Source organism: Pezoporus flaviventris, unplaced genomic scaffold (genome assembly GCF_033815535.1).
Source record: "Pezoporus flaviventris isolate CSIRO_AGI_PZ_B2104156 unplaced genomic scaffold, CSIRO_AGI_Pfla_v1 ptg000016l, whole genome shotgun sequence".
Lineage (NCBI taxonomy): Eukaryota > Metazoa > Chordata > Aves > Psittaciformes > Psittacidae > Pezoporus > Pezoporus flaviventris.
The window spans coordinates 1,095,785-1,115,758 of NW_026892564.1; the positions used below are offsets into that span (position 1 = coordinate 1,095,785).

Sequence of the window (19,974 nt, forward strand, 5' to 3'; positions counted from 1 at the left end):
CTATTAATGTCTGTATCGGCATGGAATTTCCTGGATTTGCCCTCCTTCCCTCTAAAAACCTAATGGGGAAAACTCACCAGCTTCCCTCTTGTGGTGTCATCTTGAAATATTCATGGAGAGCTTTAGTAGTCTTGAAACCTCCAGAGGCTTTTAAAAGATACCTGTCATTACAGCTACCATAAAACAAAGCAACTAAGCAACTCCAACAGAAAGAAACCTACTAATCCTACTTATATTTTAGTTCTACATGTGAAGCTAAAGTGCGCTGTGTGGGAATAGATGTGAAGTGTTTCCTGAAAGCATTACAAGAGACTTCTGAACAGCAGAAGTGTGTGACATGCTACTCGAGCTGTAGGTAGAGAGTGGAGGGTGCCTTTCCTCAGCGCTGTTACCTGTTCTGCTGCTCTGTTGAGGCAACAGGGGTAATGCATTAAATAAGAAGGGGGGAGGCAAATTCACATAACAAACGAAACAGGAAATGGAAAGTCTTCAGATTATCTACAAACCTTCAGCAACCAGAATCATGGTAGCAAATTACAATCAAGACGTGCCACGCTACATTTCCTGGGGTGCTTTATGTGTTAATTTAACACAAATCTAGCCATCAGCCTCAACAACACGTCACGCTTGCTTTCAAAGCCTGGCTAAGAACATGTCCTAATTCTGTTATTTTTCCCCAGTACTGGAATTAATTTACTTTTAAGTTCAGCTGAACCAGATGATGAATTTTAACAAGCCAGTGTTCCCCCCAAGCAAAAGGCAGAGCTCATAAACCCGCATTTATCCAGTGATCAGTTTCTGCTTCTCCATGGTGAATAATTTCAAAGACAAACCGTGAAGCAGTAGCTCTGTGTCAGCTCTACGCAGCAGCAGCAGAGGGCAGCCCAAGAAAGGAAGGCCCGTCCCATGCGCCACCATGATCTCCACAAGATCACTGCCCCTTGCCTCAAACTCACATGCTGCCTCACCATTTGGGTTATAGGTAAAGAAGTCCTTGTTGATAATTCCATGACCCAAATGGAGTCTTCTCCAGAGTTCTGCCTCTTGTCTTCCCCACTGGCACTCCCCAGCCTGCAGCACAATGTTTATCCATTTGCTCAGTGTGTATCCCATTTGCCCCAGCACATCCAGCTGCCAATGCATCCATCACTGCCAATAGCAAGGGTAAGGGACAAGGATCTCAGAAGGTTCTTTAAGGCTACCTCAAGGTCTAGATTGCTCTTGGTTTACCCCACAAAATGGTGAATGGTCCAGGGGAGAGGAGAACAAAAGTCACCTCACCAGGCCTTCCCCTTATGTCCTCAGAAGAGAAACAAGAATGCCAAGTAGCCTTTCCTTCCTTCATCACCTTCTTCCCTTTCTGTGCCATGAAGCACAGACTGAACTGAAGGCATAGGAAGCATTTAGGACTGAACGCACTGCTGAGCACTCCCTGCCAGACTACTAGGATTCATCATCTGCTATCTTACGTCACTATCTCTCACACTTCAAAACCTGCTGGAAGTTCTTTGTCCCTCTGCACTCTGCTAACAATCTGCCTTTCTCCACTGCTTGGGAGCCAACAGGACCCAACACTCCACACCCAGAGAGAAAGAAGCTCCCACTGTTTTCTGCTAAAGGAGTTATTCCTTCAATTTAAATAGCAATAGCTATGGTTTTGGCTTGGGGTTCAAACCCTGATCACAATACAGAAGGAAGAAGGAGCTTATCCTTCTCTCCACAGGAGCTATGACCTCCACTGGGCTGCAGAACTCCTGGAAAAACAGCCCAAATCCTTGTGCCAGACCTAGATGGAATCTGCAGACAGAAGAGAGCACACAGTCCAAGAAAGCAGGTGTAAGAACACCAAGCAATCACCTCAGCCAGAGCCCTGCTGACTCTGTCACCCTGGTGACAGAGAAACTGTGGAGGCACTCCTCTGGCAGATGCTGCATGAGCAGAGACAACACAGATGACTGAGGTGTGTGTGCGCTGGAGGGGGCAACTGTAAACAGTGTAAGGGTTAAGAAAGTAAGGGTTAAGGAATAAAAGGAGAAAGGGAGCCTCTAGGAGCTGTTATGCTTGAAGAGATCAGAGAGAGCTCAAAGGACAAGTGCTACAAATCTCTCGTACCTTGTTTTTAAGCAATATCCGGTCACTGTGTATTTGGGCTCTGCCTGGATATGCTGTTCACTCACCAACAGGCACTCTGTCTCCATTGATCCCAGTCAAGTTTATAATCGGAGGGGTTATAGTCATATAATGAAGCGAGCTTCCCCATGCTGAGCAGAAGCCTTTTTAGCACTTAGTGAAGGGGAATTCATCACACCAACTGCTTGGAACAGCCACTGCACTGTCCTCCCTGAATCCTTTTGTGCTTCTCAGTCAGGCCTCCTTTGAACTTGTTAACTGGGAAAACCTGACTTCTAATTGACAAAATACTAAAAACATTTCACTGCAAAACTTAACGCTTTAAACCTGAAATTAACAGGAGGAGCTCTTCCAAATTCCAATGTGAGTAGTGAAAAGTCTAACCATCCAATTGTGCACGGATAATTTGCAATCAGCATGGGATTTGACTGCTGTGTTAGACTGGCTGCATAGTGCCCAGCCCCACTCTGCCCTTCCCGAATTAGTGCACTAATTAATACAAGATGCATACAGCACAGTAATTAATACACTATATAGTATAGTGCAATAATTAATACATTGCATATATTAGTGCAATAATTAATACATTTAGTGCACTAAATAATACATGACAACAGTACACCAAGCTGAGTTCAGCAGTAGTATCTAGTTTCCTCTGCCTTGTGCACACAGCAAACATGCCATAATCATGCCAAACACTGGTGTTACTCACTGCATAACCTCATCTCGCTGCCTCTTCTGAGAAACCAAGATGAGAACAGACCAGTAAGCATGGCTATGAAGTTTTCCTTTTTAGTATACAAAATCTATAACAGTCCTTTTCCATATTTAATCTTCAAGAATATAGAAAATAGTAAAACTTAGACATAATTTAGACATGTTATTTTTTAAACTCCAATTAAGGGGAAATAATCCTGAACAGATTTAATATTAACCAATAAACAAAATACAATGTTAATCCAAAAAAGGGTGGCAAAACAATTTGGAAACTCCTTGAACCTGTTGAAGTCAAAAATAGAGAAAGGTGAATATGCAAAATCTTTAGCACCTCCATATGTGTGCTCTGCATTCTTTTCCTTCTAGCACCTTGATAGGTCTGAAAGATTTCCTTCAAATATCTGTCTCTTCCAACAATCTAACACATAACCTGGTTATTCACTGTTCTTGTTTTTGCATTCTCTGTTGTACTGTTGCCACCTTGCTTCCTGATGAAGAATAAGACCAAGGACTAAATGCCAAAGTGAAGTATGGCTTCATGAGAGTGACAGTGATCTTATCTACACCCACTACACTGCAGAAGTTTTATTTCCAGAGGAGTTACCTGTAAGTAACCTCTACTGACCTCTTCTAGATTGTGGGCATGCTCATGATGGCTGCAAATCAGAAGCAAATTGAGGGATCTAAAAAAATTACAGATTACTGTATTAAATATGTTATTATTTCAGATTTCAGTTTTAAATAAAGAGGCTGAAAGTGGAGCTCTCAGCAGCCAACAGCCCTACTGTGCTAAGTGTATGTCTACACTATCTGCCTGTAACCAGCTTCTGAGAATACACAAATAACCACAGCTTGTTAGATATAAGTTGGCTGCCTAAACTGTGCTGATTTCTTGGGTCTTATTATTTCTATCAAAGCTCAACAGATGTACCTGTGAAGAAGGAGCAAAATGTAGTAGGTCTTGCAAGGGCAGAAAAACTGGATGAAGAAACCCCAAAAAAAGCACGTTTCATTATTTTAACCTGAGATACCCAGAGGGTAAGTTTCCAAGTGGTAGTAAATTTAAAATTCGACAGCAAATACAGTCTTCACGTGAGATGAACTCTGCACGAGACTACTGCCTTGACAAATGGACCCAAATACATCCCTGCTCTGACGCCCACCATCTGATCTGCTTCTTTTCCCTCTGCTTGCTACCCTTATTCTGCACTTTCATGCAGTAAGATACGACATTAGTGCTCTCTTATACATATCGCTGCTGATTAAGTGATAGTTTCAACAGCAGTCCAGGTTATATGTTGCTAACACAGACTTTGCCCTAAAATGACATAGTGGAAAATGTCCAAACTCCTTGAAACACTGAGCATTAACAAAGGAATAGTTACAGTAAGATCCTGCTGAGGTAATACTGCAGTCATAACTGTAGGAATGTTTCGGCACTGTATTTCCAGCTAATAAATTAGGATCTGATACAGTTGTCAAAATGATTTATCAGAAAGCTCACGAAAGACTAGCTAAAACACTGGCCAACAGGATCTATGTTCCAAAATATGTTTCCCATGAAAACTGTGAAACCTCAACCCCACCCTCTATGCTGCTGAGTTAGTTGTTTGTCTTTTCCTTGTTCTGACACGGGTGATACCCGCTGGTAAAGCTGCCACACTCTGACTGCTGCATTGCAGTTATTACTGCTGTCTACCACCTCCCTGCATTACAGAAGATCCTATCAGGCTGTAATAATCAAACAGTTCTCTGTTATCAACAGTTATTTTATTGTTGTCAAAAGCTACAGAAAATATTGGGTAGCCAAACGCATAAACACATGAAAGCATCAGTAAGTGTAAACCTAGGTCAAAACCTCCCCTCCTCAGGCAGTGGGATGTGCAGTGTTTTCCTGTGCACCTTTCAGCTGCCCTCTTACCTCCACTGTGATTGCCTTCAGTACTGCTGTCTGTTGTAAAAGCTAGTTAGAGGAAGTTTTGAATTGTTTCCACATAGAGGTGAGATACTAGTGTTTGTATTTTCTTAGTCTGCACGAGAATAACAAAATTTACCTTGTCATAATAGTATCTGAGCGCCCGGCTCAGCTTGTCATAATTCATATTAGTTTTGTTTTTTCTGAGTCCCCACAGCTTAGCCACTTCTTCTGCCTTGAGTAGCTTGAACTCGCCATCATTAGATGTCCAGCAAATCAGGTGCTCATGTTTCTGGTCTAGCAGCAACTGCAAAAGGAACTGCCACAGTGTGATTGCACTCTCCATACCTACAAGGGACAAAGGAGAGCAACAGTGTGAAAAACATTCAGAAGCAGGCGGTCCACTCAATGCTTTTTTCAGTAACAAGTTCTGTGTAGAACTTGCAGAATCATCCTACATAACTGAGCAAAGGAAGCCGCTGTATCATTTACAACCAAACATCCACCAGACCTACAGGTCTCGCACTGCCGTTTCAGTATTTTTTTCCACAGCTATTTTCTGAAGGGATACATAAAACAGTAAGTAGTTAGAAAAGCACTGCCCACATAGTTCATACGGTACAGTCATCTCCAGTTAGTATCTTCAATTCAGTGTATGCAACCACTCTTCAAAGGAACATACGGGGGAGGTGAGGTGAAGGGAGAGAAGAAAGTACTTGATGTAACTATCTGGTGAAATGAGCCGGAAAAACTGCTATTTACTGTCATGAGGAGCATACTGAACTCTTTCAGGTATGTCACTGTGTAGAAGGGGAGGAAAAGGAAAGACCAGAGCAGTTGCCTTTGGTTAGAGGACCAGAAACCAAACTCTTTCCTCCTCACCACAGGCACCTGCCTTGCTGGTATCATATGGCCTTTGCCTATTTTGTTTCTTCCAGGGTCTGAAATGCCTCTTTCCTGCTTCTGTTTGCCATTTCAAGTAGCTCAGAAGATGTTATCTACGTTGCAGAAATGCTGAAAGTTCAGTACACTTAAGCACAGAAAAGTAAGTGTTGTTTACCCTGAACCTTTCTCTAACAAGGATTTCTCGTTATCATACGTATGATTGAGAACTAGGAATATTTTTAACAGTGCCTGAGTCTAACTTCTAAGGGTGATTGAATATATTTTTTGTCTCTGCTAAAGGGTGCTTGAATACTTTTGTCTCTGCTAACTGGCTGTGCTACTGAACCCTCCCTAAATAAACCTCTTTTTCAGGCACTGCATTCAAAATAATTAGACAAACTTAAGAGTTAGTATATTTCAATTCAGCACAAGACATAATACACACAAAACTTGGGAGCATTACCACTGAAGACAGTTTATTAATGAAATGAAGATGCAGCTAAAAATGAGGTTGCCCCCCACTTTCAAAAACATTCCAAGTCTCAGTATGTTACCACTGTATCAAACAATGTTTTTCCTGGCCTCTTCTGATAGTTAATTAGGACATGTTATGTGTAACTAATGCAGGTTTAAAGATGCCAGTATTACTGAGTTACCTGACTATGATGTTAATGGTGTTATTTGACTTATCTTTGTACGTGTAACAATGGATATTTTTGTCTTTAAACAAGCTTATGTTTTTTAACTTCCTTGATCCTTAATATTTTACTGTTTGCTTCCTAGCAGATAACAGGGCCATAACATGCCAGATTTACTGCCTGACGCTTTCCTTGGCGTGTTGACCACAAGAGGGCACAAAACTTCCGTCTTCCGCAGGGAACAGTACAGCAGGCAGCTGAAGGAAAATTGGCCTCTTCAAGTTCACTAGCAATAAGGAAATCATGCTGCATAAACTCCACTAGTATAAAGGAAAATAAATCGCAGAAGATAGTGTAAAAGCAACTAAAAGACACTAGAGAATGTCGTCAATAGTGTTACAGAAAAGCACAATTTGGAGCTCTATTTTGGTCCAAATAATTTCAACAGTGGCCAAACAAGGGTTTGCAGAATTAATGATGGTTTTCTTGTCCCGGCAGAAGCCTCATTTCTTTAACCGAGAATCCAGTCTGAATGACAAGGACAAAAGTACCTATCCCTGACACCCAGTTGTGTAAAACAGGAACTATGCAGCACCTTCAAGAGAGGGTAGAGGCTCCGAGCACTGGTAGGTATCCCTGAAACAGAACCGCCTATATAAACGATCTGGTGCTTTCAAAAGTTTACATTTGCTTCATTGCATGTTTTATTACTTTATACAAATTCTTTTCCACTTACTGCAAGGCAAGAAAAAAATCTATAGCTAGAATTAAATAAATTAAATATATCTGAAAGTTATACACTTGCTTTACAGTCTTTAAAAAGTTCCTTTAAACTACACCAACTGTGCAAGTATTAACATCTTTAATGGATTATTCATCTATATAATAGCTAATAAAGCATCCCTATTAAAGTGGCAACATATATACACACTTTTTAATTAATATTCATAAATTTTGCAATTTCACTAAACATGTGTAGGTATATACAGTCATACTCTTTAAAATAATCTTAGTTTCCATTCATCACATACAGCAATACTCTGCATACTTTCAGCTTGTATCATACAACTCTTCCAAACAAAAAATCACAAACAGAACTTTTTTTGCTCTGGAAAATTAGAAGCAACTTCTAAATATCTTCCTTTAAAATTGTCTTACAATGTGTACAGGTGTCCCACACTACAAAAGACCTGTCAGTAGAACTTCAGCTGAAGAAATTAAAGGTGGAAGAGAGCCATAGAAGTACTAATATAAAGTTTACCACCATGACATTAGCCAAAGCAGTACAACACTTCAGAGATGCAATTCTATCAGACCTTAAATTACATTCTCCTTCAGAGCAATAATGCCTCTTCCCAGAGTTCAGCTGCAACGGAACTCACAGTGAAGTGCATTTTGCTGCAGTCTCCTCCACTCCCATTCACCTCTGCCCAAGAACACTCACAGGGTAACCTACAGCTAACATTGTACTACATTTTCTACTACGAACCTGTTTTCTGATGCTTATCATTTGTAAAATGTAAACAGTTTTGGATTCCATTTTTACCTACTGGGTCTCACGGTGACTCAGCCATAGGCATAACGCAAAATGCATGAACAGTACAAGCCTGGGTGAGAACAACCTATAGGAGTACCCATTCCATACTGTATGCCCCAGTGACTAAGGAGAGGTGACTTCCATCAAGTTATTACACAAAAGATTACTGCCACCTTTTTCAAAGTGGTTCAAATATAATTTAACCAAAAATGTGGTACCTGTATTAAAAGTTATTATGAATTATGAGTGGGAGGAGTCACAAATCTTCAGAAAAGGTTGTACTGCATCTATGCCTTTTCTAATTCTTTTGAATTTTTACTGACTCAAAGGGAATTCAGTGTCTTGCCTTGATTTAACAGAATTGGATGTTAGGATATGGTCACTTCCTACCAGGCATATATTTCACATTTCATTCAACTCTTTGTTAATATTAAATAGAAATAATAAATATTCCCATCACTTCTGTGCTCAATAGAGGATCTGAATGCTGGACAATAAATTATACATGGAGCCACATACTAAATTACATGGATTAGACAAAAAAATCACTTATTTAGATAATGACATCCATCTATGTTACAGAATGAGACAGGCAACCTATGTAAGAAACATGCATTCTGTGTCATGGAAAGTGTGAGAGACTGATCTGAAATCAGACTTCACTGTCCATTGTCTCAAGGATTGGTATGAGAAGCTGAGATGGAATTCCACCTATCTTTTTTCTCAGAGATGGGTGGGAGGAGTTACGACTCCAATGTCCATTGCCTGGGAGAAGGGTATGAGGAGCTGAACTGGTACTCCACCATCCATTGCCTGAGGGATGAGTAGGAAAGAGCTAAGGCTCTTCCATCCATTACTTCGAGGATTGGTGTGAGGAATTGCTATCCATTATCCCAAGAACTGCTGCAAGACCAGGGAAACTGGTCCATCAGGACCATGTAATACATGACATGAAGAACAGAGGTACTCCCTCCAACTCATTATAAAAGGGGGAAAAAGTAATCACAAGAAGGAGCCACTGCCATGAGGATGACTCCAGAAGGACACTCCATGAGGACATTCTCACCGATGACCACTACGGACCCTGATGGACACCCTCCACAGACATTGCCGTAAGGACAACTCCCTAAGACACAGTCCACAGTGTACCTTCAAGGGGACAACTCCAGAAGGACACCTTCATGAGGACACCCACCTCCAACGACTACTATGGACCTTTAGGGGACACTCTGCTCCGATACCAACTACAAACACTGGAGAACTCTCACCACCAAAACCAACAGATCCTCAGGACACCACTGGATCCACGGTGGTGACTCCCTCTCTGCACCCTGAATTCTTGCTTTATTTTCTGCCTTTTTTCCAATCTGTCCTATTATTATCCCTTTTATTACAATAGTTTCCCTTTTTTATAATAACTGTCTTTTCATAATAAACCAATTGATCAATTATGGTACTTGACCTTGTTTGCGTCTTAATTCCACTTGTGGGATAACGAACATAACAGGGTCCAACACTGGGGTTTTCTCCAATTGGACCCTGACAGAAAGCCTAGTCAAAATTTCATATACACAAAAAAGGCCATTAATTTTTTCATCCCTTAACCTTAACACATGTGGTTTTCTCATCATACCATTCTTTAAACATTTACACAATGCATTTGAGAGTCAAAGATATCTTCTAAGCCATGAAATAGAAATAGCTAGGTTGACCTGACCTAAATAGCCTAGTAATTTTACTTTGTGATCAGTTCCACTACCACTGATACAAATTATCACCAGCATAGCTAGAAGGAATTATACTTGGAAACGCTATGTTAGACAGCAAAAGGATGTTTCAGAACCAAGTTTTCTGAAAGTCCATTTCTCAGGCAGCTGTGACAAGTAACTACACTAACACCCTCTGTGTTACCCATTTACACTCCCTTCAAAAGCACGTCCCCCCCATACAAAGCCTACCAACTGCATGGTCAGTGTGGTACAATGTGATCTCCACACATCACATTTTAAGTTCAGAACTGATGTGGGAAGGACACAACACAGAGTATCTGTGCTGATAATACTGCCCCTATTCATTTCAACCAAATCAAGGGACTACCGGAAATGCCTGACCTCGGAGCAGCAAAGTCAACACTGTAAACTCTCCCAGAAGAGAATAAGAGAAAAGGACAGACACATCCACACGCAAAGCATCCCATTTAAGAGGTTATTTTCCTGTAAATTCCTGGAATTTTGAGGTGCCCAAATTCCTCACTTAGATGAGAGGCCCACAGGCCAAACACTGGCTTTCCCCCTAATATATGGAGACTGACTTCTACGGGAACGAGCAAGCATTATGAAAACATTATGTAAGTTACACTAGAAAAGTTAAGACATATGAATACACATGCTGGTGACTGCTTTACCTTCTGGTTGTTTTTTTTTTAATCAAGACAATACATACAAAATTCCATAGGACAAAATGTCAGTAAAGTGGTATTCAGGTCCAAAAGAAAGTCATTGACCTGCTGGGGAAAAGAAACCAATAAGAAAGCCATTTTAAATCCAAGCAGTAGAAAACCAGGGGGTTCAGAGACAAAGCTAGCTAAATACAAAGCTCAGCATCAGAAAGATTTATGACATAAACTGTGAGTTAAGTAGGATACTCTTTTGGGCATTAAGTTTTGTAGGACTCTTGCACAGAAAAACTTAGAAGAAAAAGGCAGAAAGCTGGAAAGCAGCTCTGTAGCATTCAGGATCTCTGCAGAGGACCTTAGCTTTCATACAACTACATTACAGCTGTGTTCTTATTTTCCATTCTCCCACATACTCCAGGTTTCCTACCTAGATTCTTTCTCCCCACTCCATGTTAGCTCCCAAGCACCCTTTATAAAATAGAGATATACTGCTGATCCTGAACAATCAACAAGAACAAGTTCTGAAGGCTAAAACTAAGAATCCCTCCAGGTATTAGAATCAAAACCAGCCTTTTGCTGTTTTAGAGGGTGTACATCTGGGGCTCTGAGCTATTGTGGGACTTGGGGCAGAGGAGGGACAGCTGAGTGGGACAGACTGGGTGGAGAGCCTAAAGGCTGAGAAAATCAGCTGGAGATCAATTAAATCAGGAAGACATAAAAAGTGTTAGCCAGCATTATGCACTATAGGTAGTCACAGAGATGGCAATCAGACATATACATGAAAAAGATTAAGAGGGAGAGTCAGGGCAGGGAAATTCATTTCCCTTAGTGTATGAAGAAACTGATGATTCCTTCTCTAGCCAAAGCAGCTGCAAAAGATTCAGCTCCTTTTCTTATGCCCCACCACAGCAGGCGCACACCTCCACTTCCATTTCCCTTACAGGCAAGCGTGTGTTTCTGCAAGCACACAGCACTCCCCTGTAACAGATGCCTTTTTTTCCACATACACACACCCCCACACCCCCACCCCCAACCCCCTTTTTCAACTCCTCTGGAAAACGTGTGTATATTTTTTGTACATCCGTTTACTGCTTTTGTATCCTAATTCTGGCCAGCAGCACGTTTCTCCGAGCAGCGTGATGTGGGGCATTGTCAGCTTCTCATTCACGTTAGCATTCAGCTTCCTTTATTTCTGCAGGTTGCAGCCAGGAAACTGGAAAATGAGCCACAGGAAACCTGGCCTCCTACATCTGTCCCAGTTTGTAACAGCAGCTCTGGTTTTATTTTTCTAAGTGTCTCAGGTTCATTTTAACCCTTGACATGACTGCTGCAATAACACATGCAAGAACATGGCTGGTTTGTCATTACTCTTTTTTAAAACACTGTTTCTCAATACTAGAAATTGAGATTTTGCTAAACCGTACTGAAGTTTTTTTTTAAGTATATTAATACTTACAGTTATGTGAGTCCTTAAAACCTTTTGTTGGAAACTACTAAAACAAGCCCATTCCATAACGACAAACATTAAAGAGAGAAAAATACAGAATAAGGCAGTCTCTAGCTGTTTTAGCTATATAAATTTTTAACATAGTTCTAAAGTGAGCATCTGCACGGAAAGTTGAACAGCTTACAAATCCTTTAGGCCAGTTTTTCTTTCACATTTCACTTTCTATAAAAAATTGAAGCACACTTGTTTCATATTTGATTACAGAAGCAAAAGGGTGCTGGTGCAGAAATGAAACCTCCCTACAATAATCAAAACCTCAGTCAGCTGTAACATTTTCCACTGAAAATTCATCCGTGTAACAGTTATTATATCATGAGAGGTTACAGACAACTGCCAAATGTGCCCCAATGCTTGCTCAGAAACATTTCAAAGAACAAGGCAAAAGTCTGACTCAGTCCTCACACTTTTATTTCTCAACAGAGATGCTTCAAGGGTGATAAATAGGATGTGGTTGGTGAGAAGTTAGTGATTCTGCCAGAAAGGAGGAAAATCAAATATCAGTTTGTTTACTCAGAAAGTTTTCAAGTACTCATCAGAAGAACTTACCGCTGATTTAATTGGCCTTGAAAAATTAATCTCACAACCAAGTGTGTAAATATACCTGTTTTAACTTGACGCAGAACTTTCTCTGGTAAAGTTAATAACTCAAATTAAGGCTGCAATCCATACTCGGGGCACTTTAGGGAACTGTATGATACAGAATGCTTGTAATTTTTCCACATCCAGCAACCAGGACATTTCCTGCCAGAGCATCCTCCAAGCTCTTCCATTGTGTTGAAACTGCAAAAACTTTCTAAATCAGGACTTCCTCCTATTATATTTCAGAGGCGTCTTTCTGGGAAATGCAGATTCAAGTGAAAAAAAAAAAAAAAAAAATAGGAATTCCTGCAGCAGCACCACCCAGTGGAAACATTAGAAAAAGTTACAGGGCGCCTGGCGCACAAGTTCCGACCTGCTGCAGAACTACAGTAATGCTGCCACACAAATCCAGGCTGGTTCAAGGATGTGCCAAAAAAGCACAGAGGGTTTTGCTGGCTGATATCCTTAACGGAGTCACATGAGGCATGCCTATTCTGCTGGCCCAGCATAACAGTCTTAACTTTATATTCTAACTTAAAAGCTTATTTACAGTAATAATTTAGGTCTCCTTCTCAAGCAAGATTACCCACTGTTCTGGCCCGGCACATTTAAAAAAATAAACAGAGTCCCGTTGTTAAGAGCAACATTAAAGAGACAGCAGCAAGATCTAGCAAAATATTATAGGATAACATGAAGTTCCACTGCAGAAAAGAAAGCACTAACATACATGTCCAGTAACGCCTCCAGTAGGCATGTTTGGTAATACAATGTTTGGAGCTTTTAATTCTTTTAACTAAGTCAAAGAAAGGCAGAGGCAGGTGTCCCAAGGAGGAAAGTTCTGTAACCTCCAAATTAATACAATAAAGGACTGGTCGTCTGCCAAGCAGGGGTGTGATGACATCGCCTCTAAAACACCAGTGTTTTCAGATTCTCCAGAGGATGCAATTCAAGAAACAGGTTTAAACTGACTGGAGTTAAATCCTTTAGCAGGAGGGAACATCGCTAGTTGCCTCCCTCAGAAAGCCTTAAAAAAATAACCTGCTCAACTCTTTCTCAAGCTAGCCATAAACAAAACTACATAAATCCATAATGGCTCCAACCATTCACTTTGGGACAGACATAAAATGAACGCAGACTCCTCACACCGCTTTCTGTCTGCTCATGTGGTGCACATCTGTGACATGCTGGCAATATGCTACACTGTAATCCCAGGGACTTGTGCTTTCAAAGCCAGCCCTATATGTTTATTTTTCCCATATGACTTCCTTTTACATTTTTGTCAGCATCAGTAGGACACAGATCATGATTGACTGTCCTATCTAAAATTTCTGATAGTCCTTTTGATAAATTCAGAGAAAATAAGTATGAAAACAAAAAGATAGCTAAGGAGGGCAGAGGATCAAGTCTTCAGCAACAGTGGCTTTTCTGAAAGTTTACTTGACATACCAAGCAATAATTATTCCCAAATGTACATGCTTTTTCCTTATCTATACTCCCTTCTTAAACTAGCAGACCAAATGCTTTGTAACTGATACTAGTGGTCCTACTATTTTAAATTGTGTATTAATACCGTCAACTGCCTCAAATGTTACTTTTAATACATTTCATATTCAATTTTTTTAAACTAATCTTTCCCTCCTGACTGATTTTTCCTTGACTGCAAACTTAGATAAACAAGCAGGTCTTTTTAACACTTTGAGCAGAGAGAAACCCGGCCAAAGGGCAGGAAACATAGTCCTGGGAGTTCTGTTCAGGCAAACCAAGGTGGCTGGTAATTTCTGCGAGACCTAAAGCACAGCAGGATCATTGCAGCTTACACAGAGTCAGAGCTCACCTCCCTGTGCATGCTGAATTTTCAGAATTTGCTGGATTAGCAAAATGAGCCTTTAAACTATTAAATAACATACAGGTTTGCCTGTATATTTTCATATAGCAAAGGGAGTCAGTCACAGCATTGTGCGGAAAACAGTGTAACACAATTCAGCAGGTAGTAACCTATGCGCATATGGAGATGTTTTACCCCAACAGTTTCTTCCCAAAACATTAGTGCTATCACAGTAGGTCTTGCAGCATGAGCCAGGGTGGAAGTTCCTTAGTCATAAAAAACGAGCAACTAGTCACAACTCTAGTGGAGGTCTGTATTTCACTTTAAATGCTATTATTTCTGTGTGCAATTGTCTCATAGTAAAAACCTAAATTGTCATTCTTACATGTCAAAATCTCGAAACTTTTCTATTCTCCTGCTTTCTCAATGCTAATCAAAGTTCTGATATGCATGCTTATCATGAGCTAAACTAAACTGAAACCAGATTAAAAGATTCTTATCTTCTGATATTATTCACTTGTCTATTACACAAACAAGAACTTAAGGTCACACCTACATGTTTCCCCTAACATTGTTCATTAAACACTGGAATACCCAACAGAATGTATCATATGAAATTTCAACCAAGAGAAGATCTGGTTGTTACTCTCCTGGACTGTCTGTGTGTCCTTTGTGCTTAAACTATTTCCTGTGGCTGCTGCAAATTATGAAGGTGAGACAAATGGCATACTATTTCAATCACTGCAGCAAACTTTGCTGTATACTAAGTGTTTGTTAGTGTCTGCTGCTCAGGATGCCCAACAGCCACTATTTCAACTTGTATGCTGAATCCTGGATAAAACCTCATGTTTAAATAAAACATAAAGAATTTACTACCTCTCCTCAACTTGGATGACACTGCAGAGTCAGTTTTATTGTGCCCTGCTCCCAGGGAACCAACCCAGCCTTGACACTGCTCTGCTTTGGAAGCATTTGCATCGCAGAGCTTCAGTATCAAAGCAGCAGTACTGAAGGAATGTTGCAGTCATACTTTCTACACCAGCCCTATTCCACACTTACAGTTTGCTAAACTAACCACACACACCAGCTGCTCTGAGTCTGCTCTGAGTCACCAGACTTCAGAGAGGTCTATATCTAGAATCTAAACTCACATACCCATCTCAGCTATATTAGCATAATATGGAAGAAATTCTCTGAAGGTAGTCAACTTTCTCCAGATTTCACTAACAGATCTGCAACAGGAATTTGTTTCTACTTTTTAAATGCTTTTTAAAGATTGCTTCTTCTCATGAATTACTCTTAATTGCTGGGAAGAGATAATAGTGGCAATTGAGTCTATAAACTTCTTGTTTGTGCTGTACTGTGACTTGATAGAGAGGCCACTCAACATTACCACAATATAAACATTTAAAAGCAATAACGTTCATTAGTATCCTTCCCAAAAAGCTTAAACTGAAATATATCTGATCAATTTTCTACATAACAAACAAACAAACAAAAGACATGAAGAAATACACAGAGATACAGTAAAGAGGTGCTGACACCACATTAAAGGCAAATGGATGTGTAACAGAAATCTGTTTTCCAGATGAACTCTCAGCTGTTTTGCAAAATGAGGATGGGAAACTTATAGGAGGACATTTGATTGAAAACATTTAGATTCTTTAGATGAAGTACATAATCCAAGCCTACTCTTTTTGGTACAACTGTGAAAGCATATTTTACACAAACCTCTCTTTCAGAGAAATACACATTTTGTAAAATTACATTAACAGTACTTAATACTTGGGTTAGTGCTTAGAAATCTTTTATCAATTTTGAATGCTTGAGAATCACACAATTTACAATCAAATGATCCATTACATAATTTAATGACAGCTCAAACTAAAGACAATGTGTAAGATGCAAATTTTCCTCTCCTACTACCTCAGTAGGTCTTCAAGTTAGGATCAACAAGATTAAAAAAACTGTACACTTTAAAGCAGAAGAAATGAAGACAGGGTTGTTTGCATGCAAGCCAAAATACATTAGTGTAATAATTGGTATTTGCAAAGATTATCCAAGCTATACCCTGAATCTTCAAATGTCTAGTAAATTGGCAAGCAGAGACATGGGCATGACTGGAACGACTCTCTGAAATGTATCTGAGGGAAGCCATAGAATGGGCGATAACCTTCACACATTCAGCACATCCTGACACTGCAAAATTGAGAGCTATGGAAGACCAGGAGGACACTTGCACAAAGCAAGCAAGAGCTACTCCAATGCCTTAGCTACATTCAAGGCTTAAGCTACCATTTAAATGTCTGCAACATGCAGTTTGTCTCAGTGCATTAACAGAAGTGCCGACACACACAAAAATAAATACATGCCTAAGTGCCTGAAAAGATCAAAACAAAGGAAGTTTGTGGCTTCCTACAGAAATTCTTCCTCTGAAGACCCTGAGCTGTGCCTAACCGTTCAGATGTAGACAGAGCACATGTACAGTCTTTAGAAACAAACTTCTCTTTACATAATTGATATTTTTCCTAAAAGTTCATAGGTGTCATCATACAGGTGAGCAGAATACAGCATGTACCCATGCATGCAGGGGGCAGTGGATTCCTCCTGAAGGAGAGGCAAAAATACCACAGTACTACTACAGTAATAGTAGCATAGGAGAAACTTCCCCCAGTTTCTGTACCAGGCATGATGTGCTGTGGTACTGGTACTGGAATACCTCTTTGGTTAATTTGGGTCAAGTGTCCTCTCTCTGCTTCCTCCTGGCTTCCCCTCCTCCCTGACAGAGCATGAGACTCAAAAAGTCCTTGGCTGGGGTAAACATCACTTAGCAACAACTAAAAACATCAGTGTTATCAGCACTGTTCCCAGGCTGAAAGTCAAAAACACAGCACCGCATCAGCTGATTAAGCAGATCAACAGTTCCAGGGTACTTTTTGGTACTGCAAAACTACCACAGTATACATACAAAATTAAAAATGCAGAATGACTATACAGTTACTAATTTGCATTGAATTATTTGGCATGTAGTTCCTTAGTCATATTTTCATATTAATACTGATGGCAGGTATTTTCTTTATGTTTTGTTTACAGAAAAGCAGCAATTCTCCTCCAAAGAGCTTTTAAATTTAAATCCACTCTAAACAGCAAACCCTTAAGAATGCGAATTCTAATATAATTCTAAAGTCATAGAACGGGTTGAGTTGGAAGGGACCTTAAAGATCATCCATTTCCAAACCTCTGCCATGGGCAGGGACACCTCCCACTAGAGCAGGTTGCTCAAAGCCCCATCCAACCTGGCCTATAAATTACTGGCATATAAACCCACAATTAGTTAAAGAAAGTTTCAAGGGCAAAGATGAATTTTGGTTTTGTGAAGTGCACAGGTGAGGTACTTTGTGCTTCATCTGCTTTGCTTCCATACATGCAGCCTTGTATTTTACAGTGCAGTGAGCTGGACTTCCTGTGCCTACACCTTAATGTTCTCCTCAAAATCGTGACTAATTCTTTCATCATTCATTATTCAACAAAATACTCCAACACAAGAACAGACATATTCAGTCTTTCATGAGCTCTCAGCAGCCTCCAGAATATTAGTTGATTCATTTAACAAGCCACAGATGAAGTAAACATCTGTCTAATGATTCAAGACTGTGAGATTCCCTACTGTGGGAAACACCAGGAAAAAGCCATGGTGAATCAATCCAGGGATACACAGTGCAACACAGGCCCATCAGTGACAGCCTGCTGCATGAACCATTGGGTGTGGTTGCAAAAGATACGCAGCAGCTCAAAACCAACAGTAAGTACCCTTTGAAACAGGCCTAGGCTGACAGCATCCAGTAATGAGTATCATGGCTCTCAGGTGGATTCCAGCAGCAGTATCGAGGCATGCTGCACACTGGAACCACCACCGCCAGAAGAAAACCATGGACTGATAAATTGTCTGAATTGCACAAAAATAGCCCAACCCACCACATCTTTGCAGGAAGTATGAGCTAATTTATCAGTTCTTCGCTACCTTAGATTATTTAGCATTGTGACAGAGATCCACTCACAGAGATAACGGTAACTACAGGACCATACAAACTGTGACATCACCAAGATACACTTGCTAAAATATTTTTTTTATAAATACATGCATCCTAAATAACTGTGTGTTGATTCTCCCACCCTTATCACACTCTTCCTTATCTTTAGTAGCCAAATGTCTGTTTATTTTGGCAACATGTTGTTATACAATTCCATTCCCAAGGCTAAGATTCGTATTTTCTGTACAGCTGATGGATCTCCATGTCCATATTACGTATACCTATCTTTCTACATATAAATATGCAGCCCTCAGAGGAAGCAACAAGCTCCATGCACCTTGGTGAACCTGCAAAATTACTTTCATTTTCTGCTAAGTTCTCCAGAACAGATTTTTTCACTAAGGCAGTTTTCAGCTTCATTTGTATTAAGTCACTTGATCAGTAATAACTTCCCATGAGAATACCTCTATCATAAGAAGCCTCTATCCCAAGAAAGGCATTACAATGAGAAGGCAAGGTTTACATAAATGGTCTTCATGCACAGCAAAGGGGAATACGTCAGTCTTTGCTCCCGTTGCTTAATATTATTTCATTAAACTTAAATCATGAAAACAAAGCAAGGCTCTCACCTCAAAGAACCACTCTGAATCAGTAAGCAGTAAGAACTGCTAGTGAATAAAACAAGAGATTTGTGTTTCTACATATAAAAACATACATATGCTGAGTGGTTTATAAACAGAGTTACAAAGTAGGCTGCAGCTGAGATGTGTTGCTTATTTCAGCTGTTGCATCTAGGTGGTATCAGAAAGGCTCTACGTCTGTAGGTTTTTTCTTTTTAGGAACAACTCACGGAAGTGATTTGGAAAACTGAGATAGAGGCAATTATGATAATATCTCATCCCTTAGCAGATACTATGTATTCTTCTCACACACTATTGTATTTTTTTAAATTAAAGCAGTTAAAAGAACAAAATCATATGGTGGAAACACCTTTAAGACACTTTTATTATCTGAGTGGAAACATCATGCACTACTTGATATCTGGATTTTTTTTTCTTTTTGTTTCAAACAGAAATGTTGCATTTTTAACATATCTATGGATTGCTTCTCATGCACTCTTTCGAATATACAGAACACACAAGCGGTACATTACTACATCATCTTTTTTTCTATGAGGACATCAAGATGGTTTTACTTATGCTGAGTGAATGCAATATATGAAATTTATGTAGTGTAGATAGACCATATATATAACTGTGTGTGTGAAAGTGTGTGCTTCACCTACACTGATTCGGTAGACGGCACACCGAAATTCCAGCAATATTTAATGCAATAAGTGGGCAAATTATGTCCGTATTTCTAAGAGAGATAACATGAGCTAGGAAGGGCTCTTCACTGAGAGTTTTGGTGTTGTACGCCACACTGTTCCATAACACACTCAGCACATTTCTGAACATCACACCCAATTAGAAACCTCTCTAAAATTTAGAATTTGACAAAAGAAATAAAACTTCAGAACCGGAAAACGGTTCTCACTACCCAATGACCGCATTTGATTGAAACAGAACTTAAGCATTTTCTGGTTTACGCACTGTTCTAAAAATTCTTCTCCATCTAACTAGGAAATCAAGAGGTATCTGTGTCTAGAGATTGTGTCACTGATCCACTAGTAAACATCCTCTGTAAAGTGACGTTAATGAACTTTTCTGCGCAGCTTGGAAATACGAAGTACGGGAAACACTGAAGATCCTCAAAGGTATACACGTGGTACACTGCAATTAGTTCTCCATCCAAGTACTACTTTTCTTCATAGTA

The 19,974-nt window shown here is 40.0% G+C and overlaps 1 protein-coding gene across 1 annotated transcript in view; it reads right to left on the minus strand.

Annotated features, from left to right (window-relative positions):
- The window catches only part of ELK3 (ETS transcription factor ELK3), a 39,867-nt gene that overhangs the window by 17,212 nt on the left and 2,681 nt on the right, over window positions 1-19,974 (minus strand). The window contains exon 2 of the mRNA XM_061454562.1: window positions 4,902-5,110. Coding sequence (XP_061310546.1) covers window positions 4,902-5,108 — 207 coding nt within the window. The 5' untranslated portion in view covers window positions 5,109-5,110. The remainder of the gene's footprint in view (window positions 1-4,901; window positions 5,111-19,974) is intronic.